The 21151-nt window shown below is 37.1% G+C and overlaps 1 protein-coding gene and 1 pseudogene across 2 annotated transcripts; one reads left to right on the top strand and one right to left on the bottom strand.

Moving 5' to 3' along the window:
• The first annotated feature begins 1666 nt into the window (after positions 1-1666).
• Positions 1667-10003, top strand: LOC108038873 (transcription initiation factor TFIID subunit 3). Of its 2 annotated transcripts, XM_044460557.1 has the most exons (9): positions 1667-1932; positions 2227-2745; positions 2802-4538; positions 7559-7672; positions 7729-8555; positions 8733-9120; positions 9181-9324; positions 9445-9658; positions 9722-10003. In XM_044460557.1, the coding sequence occupies exons 1-9, from the start codon at positions 1767-1769 to the stop codon at positions 9840-9842; spliced, it is 4230 nt and encodes a 1409-aa protein (XP_044316492.1). In that variant the 5' UTR covers positions 1667-1766; the 3' UTR covers positions 9843-10003. The 2 variants fall into 2 exon arrangements, with proteins under 2 accessions (XP_044316492.1, XP_016971228.2); XM_017115739.2 differs by having other exon boundaries at positions 9181-9658.
• Positions 10004-10085: 82 nt separating this feature from the next.
• Positions 10086-14546, bottom strand: LOC108038874 (annotated as a pseudogene).
• Positions 14547-21151: the final 6605 nt, after the last annotated feature.

The following is a 21151-nucleotide window of genomic DNA, read 5'->3' on the forward strand; positions in this document are numbered from 1 at the left end:
ATTCGCTATACCCGTTACTCGTGTTGTGCAAACATTTAGACTTTAACATACATAATACAATTTAAGAATGTATGTGTTTAGCCAATATAAGTATGTATGTTTAATATTTCTAGTCAATTTATTGCACTCAAAAACATAAACATAAACACAGCTGCTGGTGCAGGACAAAAGCTGCCTGCGCTAAAGCAGCGCTGGTGCTGATGCTCGTGCTGTAAAGCTGCCAGCACTAAGAGATCGCCGAATTCAAATTGATAATTTAAACTTTTTGTCCTTTTTATGTTAAAAAAAAAAACAAAATAAAACACAAGAAGGCATATTTATATTAAGTTGTTTAGCTGAGTAACGGGTATCTAATAGTCGAGGCACTCGACTAAAATGTTTAGTGGCTAGCACACGCCAAAAGATTTTATTTTTTAATCTTTGCGCTAGGGTTCACCAAAAGTTCATTTCAGGTGGTTGGCAAAGCGAAGTAATTTATTATTTCGAAGTATTTATTTTTTCGTCGATCTGAGTACCGAGGTAAAAAAAGACTGACGAAAAGTGAACGCCAGCTGTTTGCCTCTCGCTCTCTCTCATGACTAGCGAACATTTTTCGTCGATCTGAGTACTAGGCTTTAAAATCTAGAACTATGGGATTTTTCAATTTCTTGGTCAGAAAAATTTTCTTTATTAAGCCTAGTACTCAGATCGACAAACGAGTACGCTAGCGTAAAAACTTTAATCTTTCCAGTGTGACCAAAATTTTGAGAGTTTATCAGAATAAAGCGTGCCACGGTCGTACCGTCAATCAGCTGGGTTTGTTGACAAGCAGTTAAAGAAAGAAAAGGAAAGAGCCTATAAAATATATTATCAACTACCTTGGCAAGACAAGTCTGCCGCTGCACAAAGAAATTAAAAAAACAATACAATTTAAGTTGAAGTTGTTTTTTTTTTAATTTACTGATATTTATTTGCTAATTTGAAGTTCATAGCTGCACTTTTATTATGTTTTTTTGTACATTTTTGACATAAGAAACATTTTGCTCTGACAAGAGGCAGATAGTTGTAATGTTATTTTTTCCTCACATGTAGACTCCTGCAATCGACTTTTGCGGTTTTATTTTATTTTTTCACTCCATTTTTTAAAATGTTCAGTGAAAAGCGCACGCCAAAAGTTTATATTTTTTAATCTTTTCGCTAGGGTTCACCCAAAGTTCATTTCCGCAGACTGGTGTTTTTTCGTCGATCTGAGGACCAAGGTAAAAAAAACCGTTGACGAAAAGTGAACGCCAGCTATTTGCCTCTCGCTCTCTCTCATGACTGGCGTACAGTTTTCGTCGATTTGAGTACTTGGCTTTAACAACAACACCAGTACAGTGTCAAAAGCCTATTAGATGGCATAATTAGAATTATAGGCCTTCTTCATCTAAATTAGTGTGATTTTGTACGTTGATTATCGTATTAGGAATTGGCACAAACCAATTTAAAATCTTTGAATATAAAATAAAATCCAAAAGAATAACATTTTGTTTTAACGTTTTCGTAACGAACGGTAAAAAGTGATGCCTAGTGCGAACGGCGTATTACAGTTTCGTAGATGAGGTGAATCGAATGCTTCAGGGCAAATATTGTATTTGGATAAATCGATAGTATTGGTTAACATCGATTCTTATAGCAGCTTAATTGTGAAAACAATCTACAGTGTAACCGATGTTGACGATACATCGTTTCTTGGTCGCTGCCTAACAACCACCGTTGACGGAAAAAATAGATGTGGAAGAATAACAATGGCAGACAAATATTCTTCAGATTTGACCCTTGTTGTTATTGCGCAGATAGCACAAACTATTGGGTACAGCAGCACACTGAGTGCACCTTTGGAGTTGTTACAAGATGTAATGCAAAAATTTACGCAGGAGTTTGCCAGAGACCTCCATGGTCATATGGAGCACGGTAAGTGTAGTTAACCAAACCAATGCATTCAAAATCGCCCATTTTCGTTTAATTATTTATTTATAAGTATGTTTATACAAATTAAACTCTAGAGAGCCATTCCATGTAATTTTATCTATCGAAATATGTATTTTTTTATGTTTCATTAAAAAAAAATGGGTGTCACGTTTGAAATGAAATGACCGTATAGACCGTATAGAATAAAACTCGACAAGTGAACCGAGCTACAAGTTGATAGATATCGGAAAAAGGTTATTCACATAACATAATTCGTAATTTATTTCATTGTTTTAGCAAATCGAATAAGGCCCAATATTAAGGACGCACGCCTTAGTATGAAAAGTTTGAACATAAATGTTCAAGAGCTTTTGGATTATATTGGAAATGTCGAGCCAGTGGGTTTCACCCGGGATGTTCCCGAATACCCTATTAGAAAAGCTGTGAATATGAACTTCCTTAAGCCTGGAAGCGCAGAAACCCTAACCCGACCTGTATACATATTTGAGTATTTGCCACCAATGCAGGACCCTGAAACACGGGAGATTCAAGCTGATGCTCAAAAGGGATTTTCCCAAAAACGTGAATTTGGTTTAAATTCAGAGTTTGATGTGACGAGTTCGATGACAAAACCTGGCAACAATCACATTAATTCTCTTTCTCCCAACGCAATGAAAAATTTTCCGTCAAATGCTTTTGACTCGGATGTTGGTCGCTCAGTCCGAGAAATGAGCAGCGTGGTAATGACAACAGGCGGATTTATTAGTCCAGCTATCGAAGGGAAACTCCCAGAAGCTTTCATACCGGACATAATTGGTACGACCTATTCTTAATAAATTAGCTTAAGACAATTTCATATTTTATGTTTCTAGAAAAATACAAAGGTCTGGATGCGCCGTCTCCCGCGTCGATAGTTGTCCACCCTTTGGAATATTCTCCAAAGTTGGTTAAATCTGAAACAGAAGGAGCGATAAGCTCAAAAAAATTAATACCTTACCAACATTCAGAAACAAAAAACTGTAACCAAAACATTGCATTATTGACAAGTGAAAGCACCGAGGCCTCATTATTATTGCATTCTAAGAATATTCCGATGTCAGCCGCACTGTCTTCTACAACATCTAAGAAGAGTAAAAAACAGAAACAAGATTTAACAGGCGAACTCGGCCGAAAAGATAAATTCAATAATGTATGTAAAACTGAGGAAAAATCGCAGCGAAAAGCTTTAAAATTGTATCAAAAACTTTCAAAAAACCAATGTGATAATTCAAATGGTGAAATGCTCCACTTAAAAAAGTCTAAGAAGCGAGTTAACCGGGGTAACAGCTCATCTGATCTCAGTAATATACATCTAGAAAAGATGCTAAAAAAGCAGGCTAAACATGTGCAAAAAAGTCTTCAGATTGAAAATGACGCGAAAAGCTTTGGCTACTTACAAACTTCTCAAACCATGAGCGCATTTCCTTCTGATACGATTTTAAATACAGAAAATCCTCTTTCAGTTAATATCCCTAGTGAAGAATCTGGGGTTATAAAGCAGATTGCGAGTAATTCCCAAAACTCCATTTTTTCTGTACAGCACGGTGCAACACAACCATCTCCAATTTCTGAATCGGACAAAAAAAACACATGCGAACCGGAACGAAATAAGTTGGATATCTTTAAGAAAATTTCCAAACCCCGAACCATTCGTCAGGATGGTGGCGCTATATCGGGACCGCCAGGAATGGGAGTACGTGTTTTTGGTAACTCAATATCCGGTTCGCCATTAATAAGTCTTCCATCTGGGACTACAATAACACCTACACCTCCGTTAGGGCTGAATACAGAGAACATAAACGTTCCTAGTGTGAAGATAAACCATTTTGGTATATTGAATCAAACACCACACTCACCTAAAGCAGACGTTAAAATGTCAATTATTGATTCGGTTAAGCCAAAAAAACGAGGCCGCAAACCTGGCGGTAAAAATCTATTAAAACAAACCAATTTTACATCACATTCCCTGGTTGAATCTGCAAAAAGGGAAAAATCTACGAATGAAATCTTACTCCCGCCTTCCTCATCTGTGATGGTCGTGTCCCAAAATATCTTGAACGTCCCAATACCAACAGAGCCTCTTAACCTATGCAATTCTGAACAAGTCTCGAGTGAATCTTTACAAAATTTTCATGCACAAGATAAAAAGGAAAGAAAAAAGAACAAATCAAAATATGACACTAGCATACCAGAAAATATAAAGGAATTCACTAACAACGTGTATTCCACAGAAAAAAAAACCGCAACAATAACTTCTTCTATTTACGCTCCTAAAAAAAAGAATATTGTACCCTGTCCAGATCCATTTATGGCAGTTTCCAGCACATTATCAAACACATCAATGTACTCAGGTAACCAACCCGGAATGGTTCCTCTGCTTCCGTTGTTGCACTTTCCGCCGCGACCGGGCCTGATACCTTCGGGACCTGGTCTTTTTCCTGCTGTAACTGGTCTGGTCGGATTTGGCAATAATAGTAACAGAGTCGGTATTACGCCGTTTATAGCGTTCTCAGGTCAAGATGGATCGGTTCCTGATGCCGTTAGATGTCCACCAAATAAAGATTCTGCTGGTACGTTATATTGATGAAATAATTTAAGATAATAAATATTTTTTTATTAACAACCAAAACAAAATTGTAAACTGCAAAATGCTTTTACGTATATTGAACAAATAAGATTGAGGTTTTTATTGTCTTAATAAATGTATACACACAATATAAATGATAACAAGCCAGGCTCGGTTTTCCGCGATTATTAACTATTCCTTAAGGTTTGAAATGAAAATTTTAAACTTTATCATTTTATAAAAAAAAACTAGTAGTACAGTATATTAAAATCTTTTATAAATTCTAATTTACAATCGTTCGTTTTTTCAAATGTTTCTCACTGAAAAAAACTGATATAGAACAAAATGAATTTATAAAAATTTGTTTGCAAAAAAATTGAATATTTGTCTTTGGGGAAAATTGTACAAACGATATTCTTAAATATAAAAAACAAAGATTTCTTGCAAATGCTTAAACTGTATTAGCGGTTTTTTTATATTTAGTGGTAGTTTTTAAAGCTGATCGCAAAATCAGGTTGATTGAATTAGATTATATCAAAATTGGAGACTACTGGCACCCCACTCAATTTTTTTGAGTATCTAAAGATACCAAATTCTTTTAATAAGGGCTTTTCGTGTTAAGGTCATTATCCTACTTATAGTCCTCTTTTAACTATTATTATATTAGAGTGGTCTGGTACTTACATGTGTTCTAATATCCAGAACATCAGATCAATTACCGAAGCTTAAAGCCAACTTTCTAGCATGGTATTTCCCTTTAAATCTGTAGAACATTTTTTTGGAGTGTTTTTAATTAATTTTTTTTGGGCGCATTTAACCACAACAACAACAACAAAAAATTATTTTTAGTTTGTTAGATCACAAAGTATTATTTAGATTTCGGTGCTCTTATAAGGCTGTAGCTTATCGATATTTATATTGACGAATTGAATTTGCCTTCAAAAGATTTTTTTATTAAGCAACTGGAAAACGATGCTGTCAATGTGTTTAGAGGCCTTTTAAAAAATTAAATGTAGGTTGCATTATGCCTAGATTCTTCATCGCCTTGGTAAACGGCAAAATCCCTTTTTTTTATATTATTTAAATTAGTTGTGAAGTGCACTTTGCAACCCATTCTGAATATAATCGGGTTTTTACCAACATTTAAATTTTCTGCTAAGCTTACCTTAAAGTATTTAAAGTAAATCTTTATTTTCGAAATAAACAGATTCTAATCCAAAATTTAGGTTTAAATCGATCGCGTTTTTATATTTTTCAGCCAAAACAAGTAGTCTATCTTAAAAAGATGGACTCTGTAAGTAATAGAAGCGTGCGCGACTCAAAAAGGAGCGCAAAATAAAGTATGGATATCAGTGCTCTATCAGCTGTTAGTTTGTATTTGTACACATTTAGCAATTGATTGGGTTTAAAGTGCAAAGGAAAATTTGGTTCTATTATTTGTTCCACCTCTGTAAGTATTCGAATTGTAAACAAAATTGGTTAATTCTTTTTCTTAAAAGTGAAATTAATTTTTCATTTATAAACTTTACACTGAATTAACCCTGCTTAGAAATGCAAAAACAAAATCATATTCACCCATTATTCAATACGATCTGAAAACCGCGGTCGGCACAGACACATGCAGGCTAATTAAATTAAAATCGGACCTCTATATCATGCAGCTCCCATAGGAAAATCGAAAAATAAAAAAAATAAAATGAAAAAAATAATTTATTTTGCTGTTTTTCTATTTATCAAAATATTTCGTTGAGATATAGTAATTATTTACTATATCAGAATTACGCTTTTAGTTTTGTTAAAACTAAATCGGACAACAATATTATATAGCTGCCATAGAAACGATGGCAAAATGCAGCGCAATATAGGCATAGAAATCGAAATGTAGTCGGTTAGTAATAACTTCAAAAAACTAAAAAATTTAATTTTTTAAAAATGCCATAAGAAAGGGAATCTGATATTATAGCAGATATTTCAAAAATTAAATATTCTATCAAATTATTTTATTTGAATTGTTATAAGCGAAGTCGGTTTTCAAATACATTTTTTGATAGTTTCCGATGTTTATTAAACTAAAACTCTAATTCTGAAATTTTAGAAAATCACTAAATGATATGATCGTCCGATCTTTCCCGTCTTATAGACTGCAATAGGAAAGTTTCATCCAGATAGATAGCTTCAAAACTGAGAGTCTAGAGAATTGAGAATTACTTTATAATTTGATTACTGTCGGGAAAAAACAGATATCTCAAATTTGTATGTAATGTGTGTATGCTTTAGCAAAACACAAATTTTTTTACCTAGGCCTTATTATTTTAAGTGTACCCAAGTATCAGAGATCCATGGATCTTTTATTCTTATTTCTAACAAGCTATTCACATTTTAGAAAGGCAACCAAACAAGTCGATGTTTTTAGGTGAAAACATAAATTGACTTTGTTTCATTGGCCACAATTTTTTAAGTACATGAAGGAAATATTAATATACCAATATTCATCAAATTTATTGTTTAACTTTAAGTATGAATTTGCATTGGCATTATAAACACTGATGGAAATCCAAAGAATAAAGACTAAAAACAACCACTTCTCTGGAATTTAACCAGACATGCTAAGTTCAACTTCCTGAATTCTAGCAATGTATTGGTGGCAAGCGCTTCTATCAGGCTAGGTATGTTAGCAATTTTTACGGTGATAATCGTGGAACATGCATATCCGTTTTAGGCTCGTAGTTCTATTTGGGTGAGTTTTTATAAAGTCGCGACTTAGATTTACTTCAAATATAAGACGACACATGAACCGGGTTGGGTTACCTTATTACTATTATGTGCAATAAAAATCAAAAGTTAGAAATCTGGAAAAATGTATTAACAGTTATTGATATTGGCCATAGCAGGTGAGAAAGGAAAGTTCAGGCGGCTTTACAATTAACACATTGAAGGCCCAATAATGCTCGGACGAACCGTGTTTTAGTCAACCCGCTTGCTTTAACATTAAAATAACTTTCCTTTTTATTTACTATATTCAAGATACTGATTCTAATCAGTTCCTGAGACGATCGTCTACCCAGACGGACCTGCAAATGGATCGAAACTACTGCAACGTTGCCCCGTTGGTTCCAGACTCAATGAAATTGGCCGATTGTAAGTTTAAGGGTAAATAAAAATATCAATGTAATATTAACTTGTTTTGACTTTAGGTAAAGCTTTAACTTGTGGCAATGACTTGGTTCCACCTAAATTTATGAAAAAACCATTAGTGCAGGCTTCTGGAAATCTTGGTGATCCAATTGAGGTCTCCGATGACTCAGATGAATCAATACAAAACAGGCAGCTGGCTCAAAGAAAATCCCCATTATCATCTCCAATCCTTCCTAGATCAAGCTTGATACAGCCTCTATCGTTTGCACCGTCTACATCTATATGTGAAGATGATTCCCATCTGGATATAAGAAATAACTTGCTTTCAAGCTCCAGTGAATCAATCAAAAAATTGAAGAAGCCGGTTAAAATGACCCTTCCCGATGTTAAAAACATAATTCACGCATCTCCTTCATCTTCATCATTTCCGCAATTCAACTTGCCAAATTTTATGGGAGGTGGTGACAAGTTCAGTTTAGCTGGGGGAGCCGATCTCATCCCATTGTCAAGAGTGGATTGTGGATCTGCTTATTCATCTCATAAGGTGCCATCTAGTAGCTTGACAGGGGCCGCTACATCGGGGATAAACCCCATTCTGACAAATCATATGAACATTTCAGAGGAGCAGAAATTTTTGCCAACATTTGCAAACTACGAAGATATTACAATCACACCAACTGGAGCAATGTCGATAGATCTTAAAGGTCGCAAACATCATAAAAAGCTTAAAAAGATTAAGGACGGCAAAATTAAAAAAAAAAAGGACAAAAAAGATAAATCAAAGAGAAAAGATCGAATCGGCATAACGTCCTATAAGACCGACCGAAAAATTAAAGGGCTTGAAAAAAAACAGAAAAAGGAAAAGAAAAAGGATAAGGATAAGCAGGTTGGTCACAATTCCATTATAAAAAAAAATGGTTATAAGTATTTCCTAAGCCGAATTCGGTTTAGGAAGTGCTAATTCTTGATACAATTGTGTATTAACACAGACGGGTTTTTGTATCACGATTCCAAAATGATGTTCCCACGCGCTTCGTTAACATTGTTTCAAATATCGTTTTAGATTTTAATCCATATACCGGATGAAGCAGAAGAGTTTCCCAGGGTGCCATTAATAAAGCATGTTGAACTTGGATCTGCTCAAAGTGTACTCGTCAGTGCACCTGTGTTGAAACTAAGTCCAATGATTATAAAACCGACGGTAACGGTCACACGTGCAATGTCTCCTAAGTTACAGCCGTCTCCAAACCAAATACCAAAACTAACACTGAAACTTTGTGGAAAATCTACACCGCTTCCAATTTCGGAAAACAACACAGAGGCTTCTGATACAGAAATAGAAAAACAGACCACTACAATTCCCGTAGACAAGATTGAGCGTGAACGCCATAATTCTCCGGAGCTAGCTCGCTTTTCCCCATTAGTCACTGGGCCACCTAAAAACAAACAATGTAAGTCGGGTAATTATTTGAATTATTTTGTTTTCTAATACAAAAATTAATTGATTTCAGCTGATACACATTTATTGAGCATCTCCAGCACGGCACCCTCTTTAAACAACAGTTCTAATAGTTCCGCGCCGTTACCCACCCCAATAGCTACGAGGCCAACACAGATTCCGATAAGTCATCAACAAACTTCATCTAATTCAGCCGGTTGGTTGTCGAATTCTAATAACAGTAACGCTGCTTCGTCTACGCTTTCGGCTAGTTCTGTTTTGTTACCACAGCAATTGATGTTAAATCCTAATCCGATTATAAATAACTTTTCATCAGTAATGACCAATAGTGCAGGGCCCGCACCAAGGAGGGGCTCTTTCAGTCCTGCCACAAATATTCCAGAAGATAGCTTGAAAGTTGCAGAAACAAGTCGCCCGTCATCATATGTTGACGCCGAAGGGAATCGTATATGGATATGCCCTGCTTGTGGAAAGGTAGACGATGGTTCTGCTATGATTGGATGTGATGGCTGCGATGCGTGGTACCACTGGTATGATAATAGTAATCCAAATCTGCTATCCTAAAATTTACTTACAAAAAGATTTAATTTTAGGATCTGTGTAGGTATTACTTTTGCACCTAAGGACAATGATGATTGGTTCTGCCGCGTTTGCGTTACAAAAAAAAGAGTTCATGGGTCAGACAAGAAAAAGAAACGAAACAAGAAAAAGTGATTTTTAATTATGTTAAAAACAACTTATTTTAGCACTATTATGTAAATGTAAATTTTTATATTCGTAATTTTTTAATTTATACCTAGATAACCCGTAGCGGGATTTCTTTGTCGTATAAAACAATTTAATGCCTTAATAAAAATTGTGTTTGTTATTTTAAACATTGTTTTTAAGCCATCCATTCGATAGCTCTTGGCCTGTAAACGTATTCAGTGAATTCAATAATAATACTATCCGTAATCTATAGTCCATATTTATCGTATAATTAGAATTCTATCGCCATCTCTGGAAGGAAATCGCCATTCATTTTCACAAAGGAGATCGCAGGTGAATGGATATAGGCTTTTGAAGAGTTGATTACCGGAAAAATTATACATATAAGTTAAATAATCCCCACTTTGATTACTTAACTATTTGATAAGCTTTTATCATATCAGAGGAAAGGACGAAATGCACAATTTCTTTGGATCTGCGAAACGCATTGATTTAGCGTTAATTATTGGTATTGAGCGGTGGAAAACGTCCATATTCAGCGATGGCAAGTATAGAACCAGTTAATGGTACATTTTAAAGGGGCTTTCACATCTCATTTTTATCGGTCATCTTTTTTAAGTAATATAGATTTTTTGACATGGTGGCCATTAATTTAGCACACCAAGCAATTCCACACTTTTTCTCTTTGCTTAATTCCTCGAAGTTTTTTAATACACTAACAGGTGTCTCATTCACTAAACTGTTTGCTAAGGCCACGAATTTATCACTTATGTAACTTATTAAAATCTAATCAACAACAGGTTTTTCTTGATAAAACTGAATATTTGGTTGAATGATCACTAACGCTGCGATACCCTTCTGAGGATAATAATACCAATAATTTTTTATTGCAGTCTATAAATCGGTTAAAAATTGACTTTTGTGAACAAAATATGTTCATATGTTGTGAGTGGGGTCTAAAGAAAAATACATTACATCTAATTAGCCAGATTACATTTTCTGGTTTTAGTCAGCATAGTTGTAGTTAGTGCTCAAATGACTTCGTTTTATTGATTCCATTAAAACAATTGCATAACAGACAGACCAGCGATTGGTATACATCCCAGAAGGACTTTACGTTAGCACGACCTTTGTGTTTTGCTTGCTTCTACCGTATTTCACAGAGTTTCAGTATAATCAGACTCTTGAGCTGAAGCCGTACTATAGATATCTAAATCTAAATTTTGTAATATCTGAGGCATCTGAGGTCCTGGCACTACTTTAGGTGCTGCGTGTTAATCGATGCGAAGTCATTCACAAAAGCTTTATAATAACTTGCCAAACCAAGGAACGATCTGATACTACATAAGTTTTTTGGATCATGGGTCTGTTTTGGTCCCGTTCTTCGCATTTAAACTTATGTCAGCCTTGTGCAGCCCTCATATGGGCACAAGCATTTTAATACTTCGTCAATATGCCTATCGTGTTCTTCGTTAGTCTTAAAAAAAATTCGTTTTATTCACTGTTGACTGAGAACTGGACTGAACTGAATATAGATTTGTGGTATACCAGCGATCAGTCTAGGAGAGGAAAAAAAGTTGGCTTTTCCCAGGTTTGCTAGAATCATGGGAATACTCGGGACTGGGTATCGATCGGCGACAGTTGCTCATTCAGTATTCTGAATCAACAACCCGTTGATTTTTCTTCGCAGCGGCGTCGATTCTGTTTTCTCTACAGTTCATGTTGACCTGTTATATGGGTCGAATATGGGCGAATAATTTCATCTTTCAATAACTGTTTGAATTCATTGTTAATGAAATCTGATACACTCATACACCTTATAATAAACCGGATTATTATCTTCTGTATGTGGCGTGAGATCGAAAACGGCTCATTTCGCTTCAGTATCATATGTTTGAGGTACAATGTAGTATACATGTGTGAAGTAACTGTTCTGATAACTGTAGTAACAGTAACTTGGAACTCTGTTTCGTCTCTCCTGCTCACGAAATTCTTTGCCGTCCCGGATTAAAAAAAATAATAAAAATATAAAATTTTTTCCCAGTCGCCACATGGATTTAATGAAAGGAAGCGCCATCTAAAAATATTCAGTAAGTCATTTTGTCAGCGGAATCATTGTCATCATCCAAATCTGTCATTTCGGCAATTGCTGCGGCCCTATAATTCTGGTCCTTGTTTTCAGTGTTGTTTTGACCAGCACTATTTATTCGTTGGGTTTTTTGGCCTGTCAGCTTAGATTGGCTCTGTCTTTTTTGTGCTTGTTTGCCACCGGTCTGATTGCACCCATAGTTAATTGGCTGCATTTGAAGATGTATCTGTAAGCAGGTTTAAATCTTATTTTTGGAGCATGCTCACTATTCGGTTGCATCCATTCTTCTTTTCTTTTTTTATTGTTTAGATCGACCCTGATTTTTGCCATAACTATGACGTAAGTTTTATTTTTCTCAATGGCATACGTTCGATAATAGCTTTAGCCTCCTACAATCCTAAGGCGGATGGTAGGTCTTTAGGTTGAGCTTGGAATACCACTGCACTCAAAAACGTATTAAGTCCTGAGATAAACGCGTGCAACGTGTCGCATTTTACTCTTCGTTAAGTGACAAGGCGGCGTAAGTCGCTGGGGTGATGACAATTTTATTTGTGACACGAGTTAGTTTTCGCTGTGCCGCCCTGACCATGTCTTTTTTTTTTTTTTTGTAGATTGTTGATCTGATGAAGAATATGTATACTTTATAGGTTCGGAAATGTGCCCTTCACTGCACTGAATACTTTTGAATAAAATTAGAATACTGGAATTGTACTTTTTGATAGTGTCAAAGAATAACATCAAATCGACGGCATCTAAATGATAGTAAAAATGTAAGCAAAAGCAAATGTGAGTATCATTAAGAAACTTTAAATCCATTGCGTTTCGCAAACAACAATTTTTTTCAGCTGTTCATTCTGTTGTTTTAAAGGAATATTTATACATGTGTTCCTGGCTTTACAGGTTGGTCGAAGGGCCAGCTTCGTCAAGAAAAATATCCGTAGCCAACAGGTGTACATACATTCTCCGGATGTCACGCATATCCAGCGAAATCGTTCACGCCCACGTCTTGCAGTACCTCGTCGTCCACAAAAAACTGGGCAGTGTATTCCTTGGAAATATAGCGTAGGCCGCGTCGGACATTATCTCGAGCTTCCGAGAGTACAATGCGCCTCCTGATCCGCTGAGCATTTCGATGGCTGCGGTGTGAATCGTGTTGCGGGGAGAGCGCGTTTACGGCCACGCCCTGTGCACGGAATTCCTCCGCAATGCCCAGAACGCACTTGGACATGCCGTATTTGGCGATTGTGTAGGCTTTATGGTTGGCGAACAACTTGGGACTCAAGTTCAGTGGGGGGGCAAGGTTCAGAATGTGAGGGTTCTCGCTGCGCAGCAGATAAGGCAGGCAAGTCTTTGATACTAGAAAAGTTCCCCTGGCGGTGATGTTCTGCATGAGATCGTAGCGTTTCATTTCCGTGTCAAGGGTTCCCGTAATGGATATGGCGCTGGCGTGGTTCACCACCGCCGCCTCTACGGCTTTCTGCACCTGCCGCTCGTCACGCACATCGACAGTGCAGGGAAGCGCCCGACCTCCGGCCCGTTCGATCTCCTCCGCTGCCGTGTATATAGTTCCGGGCAGCTTTGGATGCGGCTCAGCGGTCTTGGCTGCAATGACTATATTGGCTCCATCCCGGGCCGCCTTTAAAGCGATTGCCTTGCCGATTCCACGGGAGGCCCCGATAATGAACAGGGTTTTTCCTTTCAGTTTTGCAGAGTTCTTCATGCTGTAGATTCGTAGTCTAACTCCTGTTCGTTCTGAGCTTTATGCTCACATTAATCAGAAAAGTACTTTAATCGCACTCATTAAGTGCTTTCAGTGACGAATCATTTAAGGCCCCGTTTACACTTGGACTCTGTCTTGGCTTTTATAGCATCGAAATTAAGTACCGTGTTATACGACACTGGTCTTTTAATCTTGTTACTAATAATCGGACAGCCTTATAATTCGAACTGCTGCCTTTATATGGCTTGAAAAGTTCACATGCATTTGTGGCTGACTGCCGCCGGTACACTTCAAATTGTGGCGCAGCCAAGTGAAGAATTTTGACCTGTTGTTGTATTTAATGGTTTCCGAAAAATACGGCTTTGTCTCTGCTCTTGTTCAGCTAGGGCGGCCGCAAGACGGGTCTACTTGGTTTAAGTCCATTTCTAACATTTATTGAGCATGCTTGGGAAATCAATCTAACCTTCTAATTAATAATAAATAATAAACATACACGCAACGTTCATAGATCGTCGCATTATGCGTGGATGGTGAAAACCAGTTAATTATTTAGCCTTATCAGACGGAAAGAATAGTCCGAGTGTTAGCGAAGCAGCTGGCTGCGCGGAAAACAAATGTATCTGCGTCACTACACAGTACTCTAAAAGGTTAATGCATATCATATTTGATCTATAATGATTTAAAGTAAGAGGAATAAAGTTCCTGATAATTCTATTCTCCACATCCCCGTGAATAAGTTTATGAATAAAAGTAGTGCATCCGGCTTAAGCATCGTTCTACGGTTTAATACGGATCGTAGATTAATTAGAAGAAGTCTACTAGAGTAGGATGGTAAAATAAGGCTTGCATTCCAGTTAAGGCCGCGTACAGCAAATTTTTTTTTTTTTTTTTTTTAATATATGCTTTATTTATTGAATCTTCTCTATATGAGACTAACAATAAGTATATCAAATCTTAAGAATATAACTTAACTTGTTATGTCACGTAGACTGAATTTAGACTAACGGGCCCTAAAATTTATTGCTGGGCTGGTAGATCGTTACGATGCAGACGAGTTCTGTTCGAAACCCGTCTTAGGTTCCTTGCGAGATTATTTGGGTGCAGTGTAAGCTTGTTATGGTAGGCCGCTTTCTGCTTTGCTATTTCATCTTTGACCGGTGGTATGCCCAGATCCCTGTGGATGTTTTCGTTCCGAACATACCATGGTGCCCCAGTGATTGTTCGCAGGATTTTTGATTGTGAGCGCTGTATGATGTCAACGTTGCTGTTGGTCGCGTTCCCCCAGAGCTGGGAGCCGTAGGTCCAAATGGGCTTAAGGGTGGAGTTGTAGAGAAGAACTTTAAAGTCCAGACACAGGGGTAATCGAGAATTTATAATCCAGTGTAGGCTGCTAGCTTTAAGTCTGAGATGTACTTTCTTGCATTCAATGTGCCTCCGCCAGGTTAGGCGACTTTCGAGGTGGACGTCGAGATATGTTACATCGCTGGCTTGGGGAATCTGCGAACTATTCAAAGTTAGCGGGGGCACGATTGTCTGTTAAGGGTAAACGTTATATGTTTACACTTTTGTTCATTAATTTTGATTCGCCAGTCTGATAGCCACTTCTCAACTACCACCAAATGATCAGCCAGTTGAGCTGTTGCTCTAGTTGGGCTTCTCGAGCGGCTGAGGATTGCGGTGTCGTCAGCAAATGTGGACGTAGTCAGCCTCTCGTTCGTAGGGATGTCTGCTATGTATAGGACAAACAGGCTAGGGCCCAGTGCGCTACCTTGTGGGACTCCGGCTTCAATGTTATACTCGTTGGATGTCGTTGTATTGCATCTAACCTCAAAGACTCTGTGGTAGAGGTACGACTTAAGTAACTTATGAGTGTTTTCTGGCAGTAATGTTATGATTTTATGCATAAGGCCTTCAAGCCACACTCGGTCGAATGCCTGAGAGACGTCGAGGAATATCGCACTATAATATTCCCGATGTTCGAAGGCTGTACGAATTTCTGGAGTTATCCGGTTGACTTGCTCGATGGTTCCGTGGCTTTCACGAAACCCGAATTGATGTGCTGGGATTAAGTTTTGTTCTCTTAAATATGGTGTAATGCGCGTGAGCAGGCATTTTTCCAGTAACGTACAGGAAATAATAAAAAGTTGTTTTGCACAGACTCTATCCGGTCTATATAACACAAAACTTAAGTTTTAGGTCAAAAAGGACGCCATGGTCATCTACATGCGTGATTCTAGACAACGCATCACCACCCACCGTATTGCCTCGTATTTATTGGGTATTCACCCTAAAAAATGTCATTACATTGCACTTAGCGCTATTTAAATCCAAGAGATTTTCACAACACCATGTTTGAAAAGCATTTAGGTCCGCTTGTAAGTCAGAACTGCTGGACTCGTTGAGTCCTACCACAATGAGAACTTAAGATCCATGTTAGATAGTCGCATGGAAACCCTAATAAGTCTAGCTTAAATACAAGAAGCGAGTGATTTACTGAATCAAACGCTTTACTAACATCAGTGTAAACTCGTCAGTCTGTTTTTTTTTTAGAAGCCATTTATTACAAAAGGTTTGTCGTCGTTGATCTTCGCCCTATAAATTCATGTTGACATGGAGATAAAATTTATCTACAATCTTGCAAGTGGGGTGTAATAACGTTTTCGAAAATCTTTGGGATGGTAGATAATTTCTATATACCTCTGTAATTGCTTGAATTCGATCTACTTCCTTTCTTATGAAGGGGAATAACGAATGACTCCTTCCAAACAAAGGGGAAGTGAGAAGTTTACAAAGATAAGGTAAACAATTTGTGCAGAGGTCTACACAGAGTTTCAGCACAGTATCTAAGCACGCAGCCTGGAACTTCGTCAGGACCCGGTGAATATACTGGTTTAACTTTATGGAGATCCAAGAGAAGGGAGCTTTCGCTTAACCTCGGACAAACAATTAAGTTTGACTTGGATATGGCTGGGATGAGACGGAATATGTTGTCTTGAAAAACTGGGCAAATAGATCTTCAATTGCCTGATCAGTATTTGCCGTACAATATTCAAATGATAGATATGCTGGGTAAAAGGCTGATTTACGCTTAGTGTTAACCAAACTATAAAAGTGTTTTGGATCTTGTGAAAAGCGTTAGGCACGGTAAAATTTGACAAACCCCTTAGGTATCGAGAGAAGGCAGATTGTGAACCGCACATTTGAAATTTATTGAAAAGACTGGACTTAACATTTTTTATATGCGACAACTCCTTTTATTCATTCATTTTATCATTTTTTATTCAGCTCTTTTCTCGCATCTACAGTCAGCTCTAGAGTTGGATGATAGGGATCTTCCGGTAGTGTAAGTGGTGATGTTCTTAATAGACAAACGCCTTCTGGATTTGAAACAAAACACAAGTCCAGTAAACGACCTAAGGAGTTTTGAACATGGTTTATTTGGGATAGCGCAATGTCAAGCAAGCCGTCAATAAAGTCATGCTGCGCTAAAGGAATTAAAATATTAGAGTTTTCGTCTGAGGACCATGTCATACTAGGTATATTAAAATCATTTAATACTAAAAACTGATCTCGATCTGACAGTTTTTTTTGAATAACGGAAAGGTGATTTGCGTAAATACAAAACTAAGATATATAACAAGTAATATATACAAAACTACCAGGAAACGATAATTTTATACATAGAAATTCGATGTCATTAAATTCTTCGAAAGTTAGTAATTTAGACGAAAGGGTTGAGTCGACAGCAATCAAGACAAATATCTTTTACAAATATGTCCTCGGGCCAGAAACTGGCAGAACACACAGATGCAAAATAAGCACAAGAAATAAAGATCTTAATTGATGATACTTTCCTAGCATAAGAAAATTTAAATTATTCAAACTCCAGATCATCAACTTGGATTTTGTTACGGATATAAGCCGTAATATCCATTGATGAGAGGTCTGGGGCGAGCCGTGAAACAAATACATGCTTTAGCTGGAGCACCCGAACACAAGTTACCGTTTTTGGTACCACACATGCGACTTTTTTGGTATTCCAGAATTTGTATCTGCACTACCTGTATCGTCCGGTAAACCGTCAAGTCAACATGAAGTGTTGGGCCACTACTTTATTTTGATCGGGCAGAGCGGAAATTCCTGGCGGCGCACATCAGGTCCAGCAACTTCGGTTACTGAATCACTTTTTGCCCCCGATCTTAGGACCATTTGAGTGGCACCTAATATTAGCAGCTGAGCTGGAAGCGAATCGCGGCACCTTCCATAGAAGGCCCATAGAAATCGGGCTCAGCTAGCATGCGACTAATGAGCTGAGATTCATGCGCCACAAGCAGGTCGGTATTTTTAGTGCAGTTGCGGATTAATTCTGTAACACTGCTTTTTGTGAGCCGCCTAATAAATATTGCCTGGTTTTCATATATGATACACTCATCGCAGTAGTATCGTACGCCACTCCTCTTATCGATGTCACCGCCACCAGGCCAGAATAGCCAAGACACTTTGCGTGATAAATTTTATCACATGTATGGTAGGGAATACTCTGCTGTTCAGCCGAGATAACTTCCTTGCAATTTTTTAATGAGCAGAAAGACATTATCACTCGGACCACTGCGCAACTATAGCGGACAAAAATCAAAAGAGCGGAAGCGAAACACCGATTAACTTTGATGTTGGGCACCTCGAAACGAGAAGGGAGACAGCGGGACCGTAACACCGATTAACTCAGATATTAGACACACTCTGAGCGGGATAGACAGAGAAAGTGATAGGTCGGGACCGTAACAAAGTTAAGTTTTGCCGTTCCAACAACTCCGCAACGATGTTTAACTCCTCATAGATATATTCAGAGAGGTAGACAGAGAGAGATATTACCGTTGGAGTGCGTGCCTTTCCAACAGCGCCCAACGACGAGGAGAACTGCTTAAAATGGAGGCAATAGAAAAACAATAAAAGCAAACCAGCACCGAAATAATGTTTAAAAGTTTTTTATTCCAAACACAAGTTAATCACGATGCACTCGCGAAGCCACCGGAGAGATGTTGAAAGCACTTAAAGGTGTAGAAATGTTAAAAAGATTTAAGGGGTTATATTCCTTTTTCATTTTCAAAAATCAGAAAATTTGTTTATTGCTTAATCTTGATGAACCACTTCTTGACAACATTTCCCCAAATTTTCAAGAGATTCGAGCAGTAGAAAGAAAGTTCGACATAGGGAACTATTATTATTATCCAAAAGAGGCGTTTAAGGGAAACAGCTACCCCTTAAAAACTATTCGACATTTATTCACAAACACTGTCAACAAACTGAACTTTCAAAAAATATAATCATTCATGTAATAAACAAAAAATTGCTGCATACCTAAAAAATCTAAACATTCCTATTTTTTTGGAAAAAAAAATGGAATTTAACCCCTTAAGATAACAAAAACAAAAACACACACATACAGCCCTTCAGCGCGGACGTTTCCTCAATAGAAAGCTGTTGCGTCAACCGGATCTGGACGACGAAATGCGTCGAAAACTGGGAAAGGATATACAATACCGAACACAACATCAGAACTCTTTGATGTTGAGTTCGGCCTTGCATATCCTTATTGCCTAATTGGTACCTGGTGATCAACGCCAACAAGCCGGGAAAGCTTCGGTGTTGGACGCAGCCGCAAAAACTTGGTGGAGTCTCACTCAACACTACGATGATGGAGGGATTAAACCAGCTGCACATTTGGTACCTATACTACGCAGGTTCCTCAAAAAAACGTGTACCAATTGGTGGGAACATTGCAGAATGTTTCACCAGGGTAGGATAAGAGTCGAGACCAAAATAATTAAAGACTTATATATTGATAGATATACGTAAGTTCGACCGGACTAGATCACTATACAGAACGCTGATTAGATTCTGTATATCCTCACGACATAAGCAAGGAGAATTGAATCTGATCTGCTTACGCTTTTGAAATATTGCAAATGTTTCTAGTCTCAAGCTTTGAAACTGAGCTCGCAAACGGTATAGAAACAGAAAGACTGTCCACTGGCTTTGTTATTTTAACTCTCCTAGTGATGCTCATTAAGAATATATTATATATACTTTATGGTGTCGTAAAAGTGTAATTCAGTGTGTTAAAAACTTCTGACCAAAATTATAATACTCTCTGCACGGTTATAAAAATATATATATTTGGCAAAAAGAGGGCCAGGGAAATGACCAGGTCAAAACTAACGTCCCTTAACAGGAGTGGGATCCGACCCAAAGTGGCGGTGTTTAGGTATTTTTTTTTAGCAAAAACCATATCTTTTGAGGCGAATGAAAAAACCGATTACTTTAAATGGACTATGATAGATAATTGTCCAACCTATAAAATAAAGAATAAAGTTTGAAACGGCAAATAGGCTTCAATAAGTATATTTATAAATTATCAATTTCAAAAAATTTAATTTGCCATTTTTGTTTTCTTTATGTTTTACTTTAATGTTAAAACTAAACTGCACTCAAAATTATATTGTTTCTTTAAAAAAATGAGTGGATCGAAAGATGTCGCCAACATGTTGAAACATTCAAGATCGTCTCAAACTTTCAATGATAATTCCAGTTGATTTACTTACATGTACCTGTTACCTGAATACACCAGTAAATTTCTGAAACTATGTTGTATTAAATATTGAAGAATAGTGAAAGAACTTATTTAGAAAGAACGCCCAATTACTTTACCTTGAGAAGCACAAAGCAAACAGTATTTGTATTGTGTAATAATAATGTGTGGAGACTTTTTAAAATCCAATTGCGACTTATATAGAAAACAACAAACAATATGGTATATATTTGTACGTCTTGGCTGATCCGGGGCGACTAAGGACAAATTCCTTCTTTAAAACAAGAAGGGAAGCAAACATCGTCAGGCCGACGATAGTTGTTACAAAACAACTATTTCTATTTCTATGCCTATATTACTAAAAACAATGAAGCTGGGTCGATTTTAGTCACTCAGTTTTAAAGCTATCTGCTTTAAATTTTCCCAAAAGTCGTTCTATTGCAGGTAGTATATAAGTCGAAACGAGTTGGATCGGGCGACTATATTATATAGCTCCAATAGCAACAATCGGAAAAAAACATTTTTTTAAATATCATTTTGTTGTTATACCCTTGCAGAGGGTATTATAATAATTTCCGACATTAAGGATTGTCGATCTACCTTTCCGCATCACGCTACGAAGTGATCTTCGATTTTCAGAATTACATCTGTGAACCAGTGGTCATAGTGTCGTTATATAATTGACCTATTGGAAATTGTTAGATATACATAGTTTTTAGGATAATATTATATATTATTGGATTTGTATAAAAAGAATAAGACAATAAAACCAGCACGGTCATTTGTAATATAAAGGATATTAACAAAAACAAATTTTTAATTTTCTGATTGATTTTGTTTAGTTAAAATTAAGACTTACTAACTAGATTTAATGATTTTTTTGACAAATGGCTTCCAAATGAGCATCCAAATTTGCT

The sequence above is a fragment of the Drosophila rhopaloa genome, unplaced genomic scaffold (assembly GCF_018152115.1).
Source record: "Drosophila rhopaloa isolate 14029-0021.01 unplaced genomic scaffold, ASM1815211v1 contig_203, whole genome shotgun sequence".
NCBI classification, from domain to species: domain Eukaryota; kingdom Metazoa; phylum Arthropoda; class Insecta; order Diptera; family Drosophilidae; genus Drosophila; species Drosophila rhopaloa.

Bases quoted from the DNA above. Each gene is read 5' to 3' on its own strand.
- LOC108038873 (XM_017115739.2), top strand. From the start codon at position 1,767: ATGGCAGACAAATATTCTTCAGATTTGACCCTTGTTGTTATTGCGCAG. The intron at 1,933-2,226 runs GTAAGTGTAGTT...TCATTGTTTTAG, and splicing joins CCATGGTCATATGGAGCACG to CAAATCGAATAAGGCCCAAT. The intron at 9,659-9,721 runs GTATGATAATAG...ATTTAATTTTAG, and splicing joins TGCGATGCGTGGTACCACTG to GATCTGTGTAGGTATTACTT.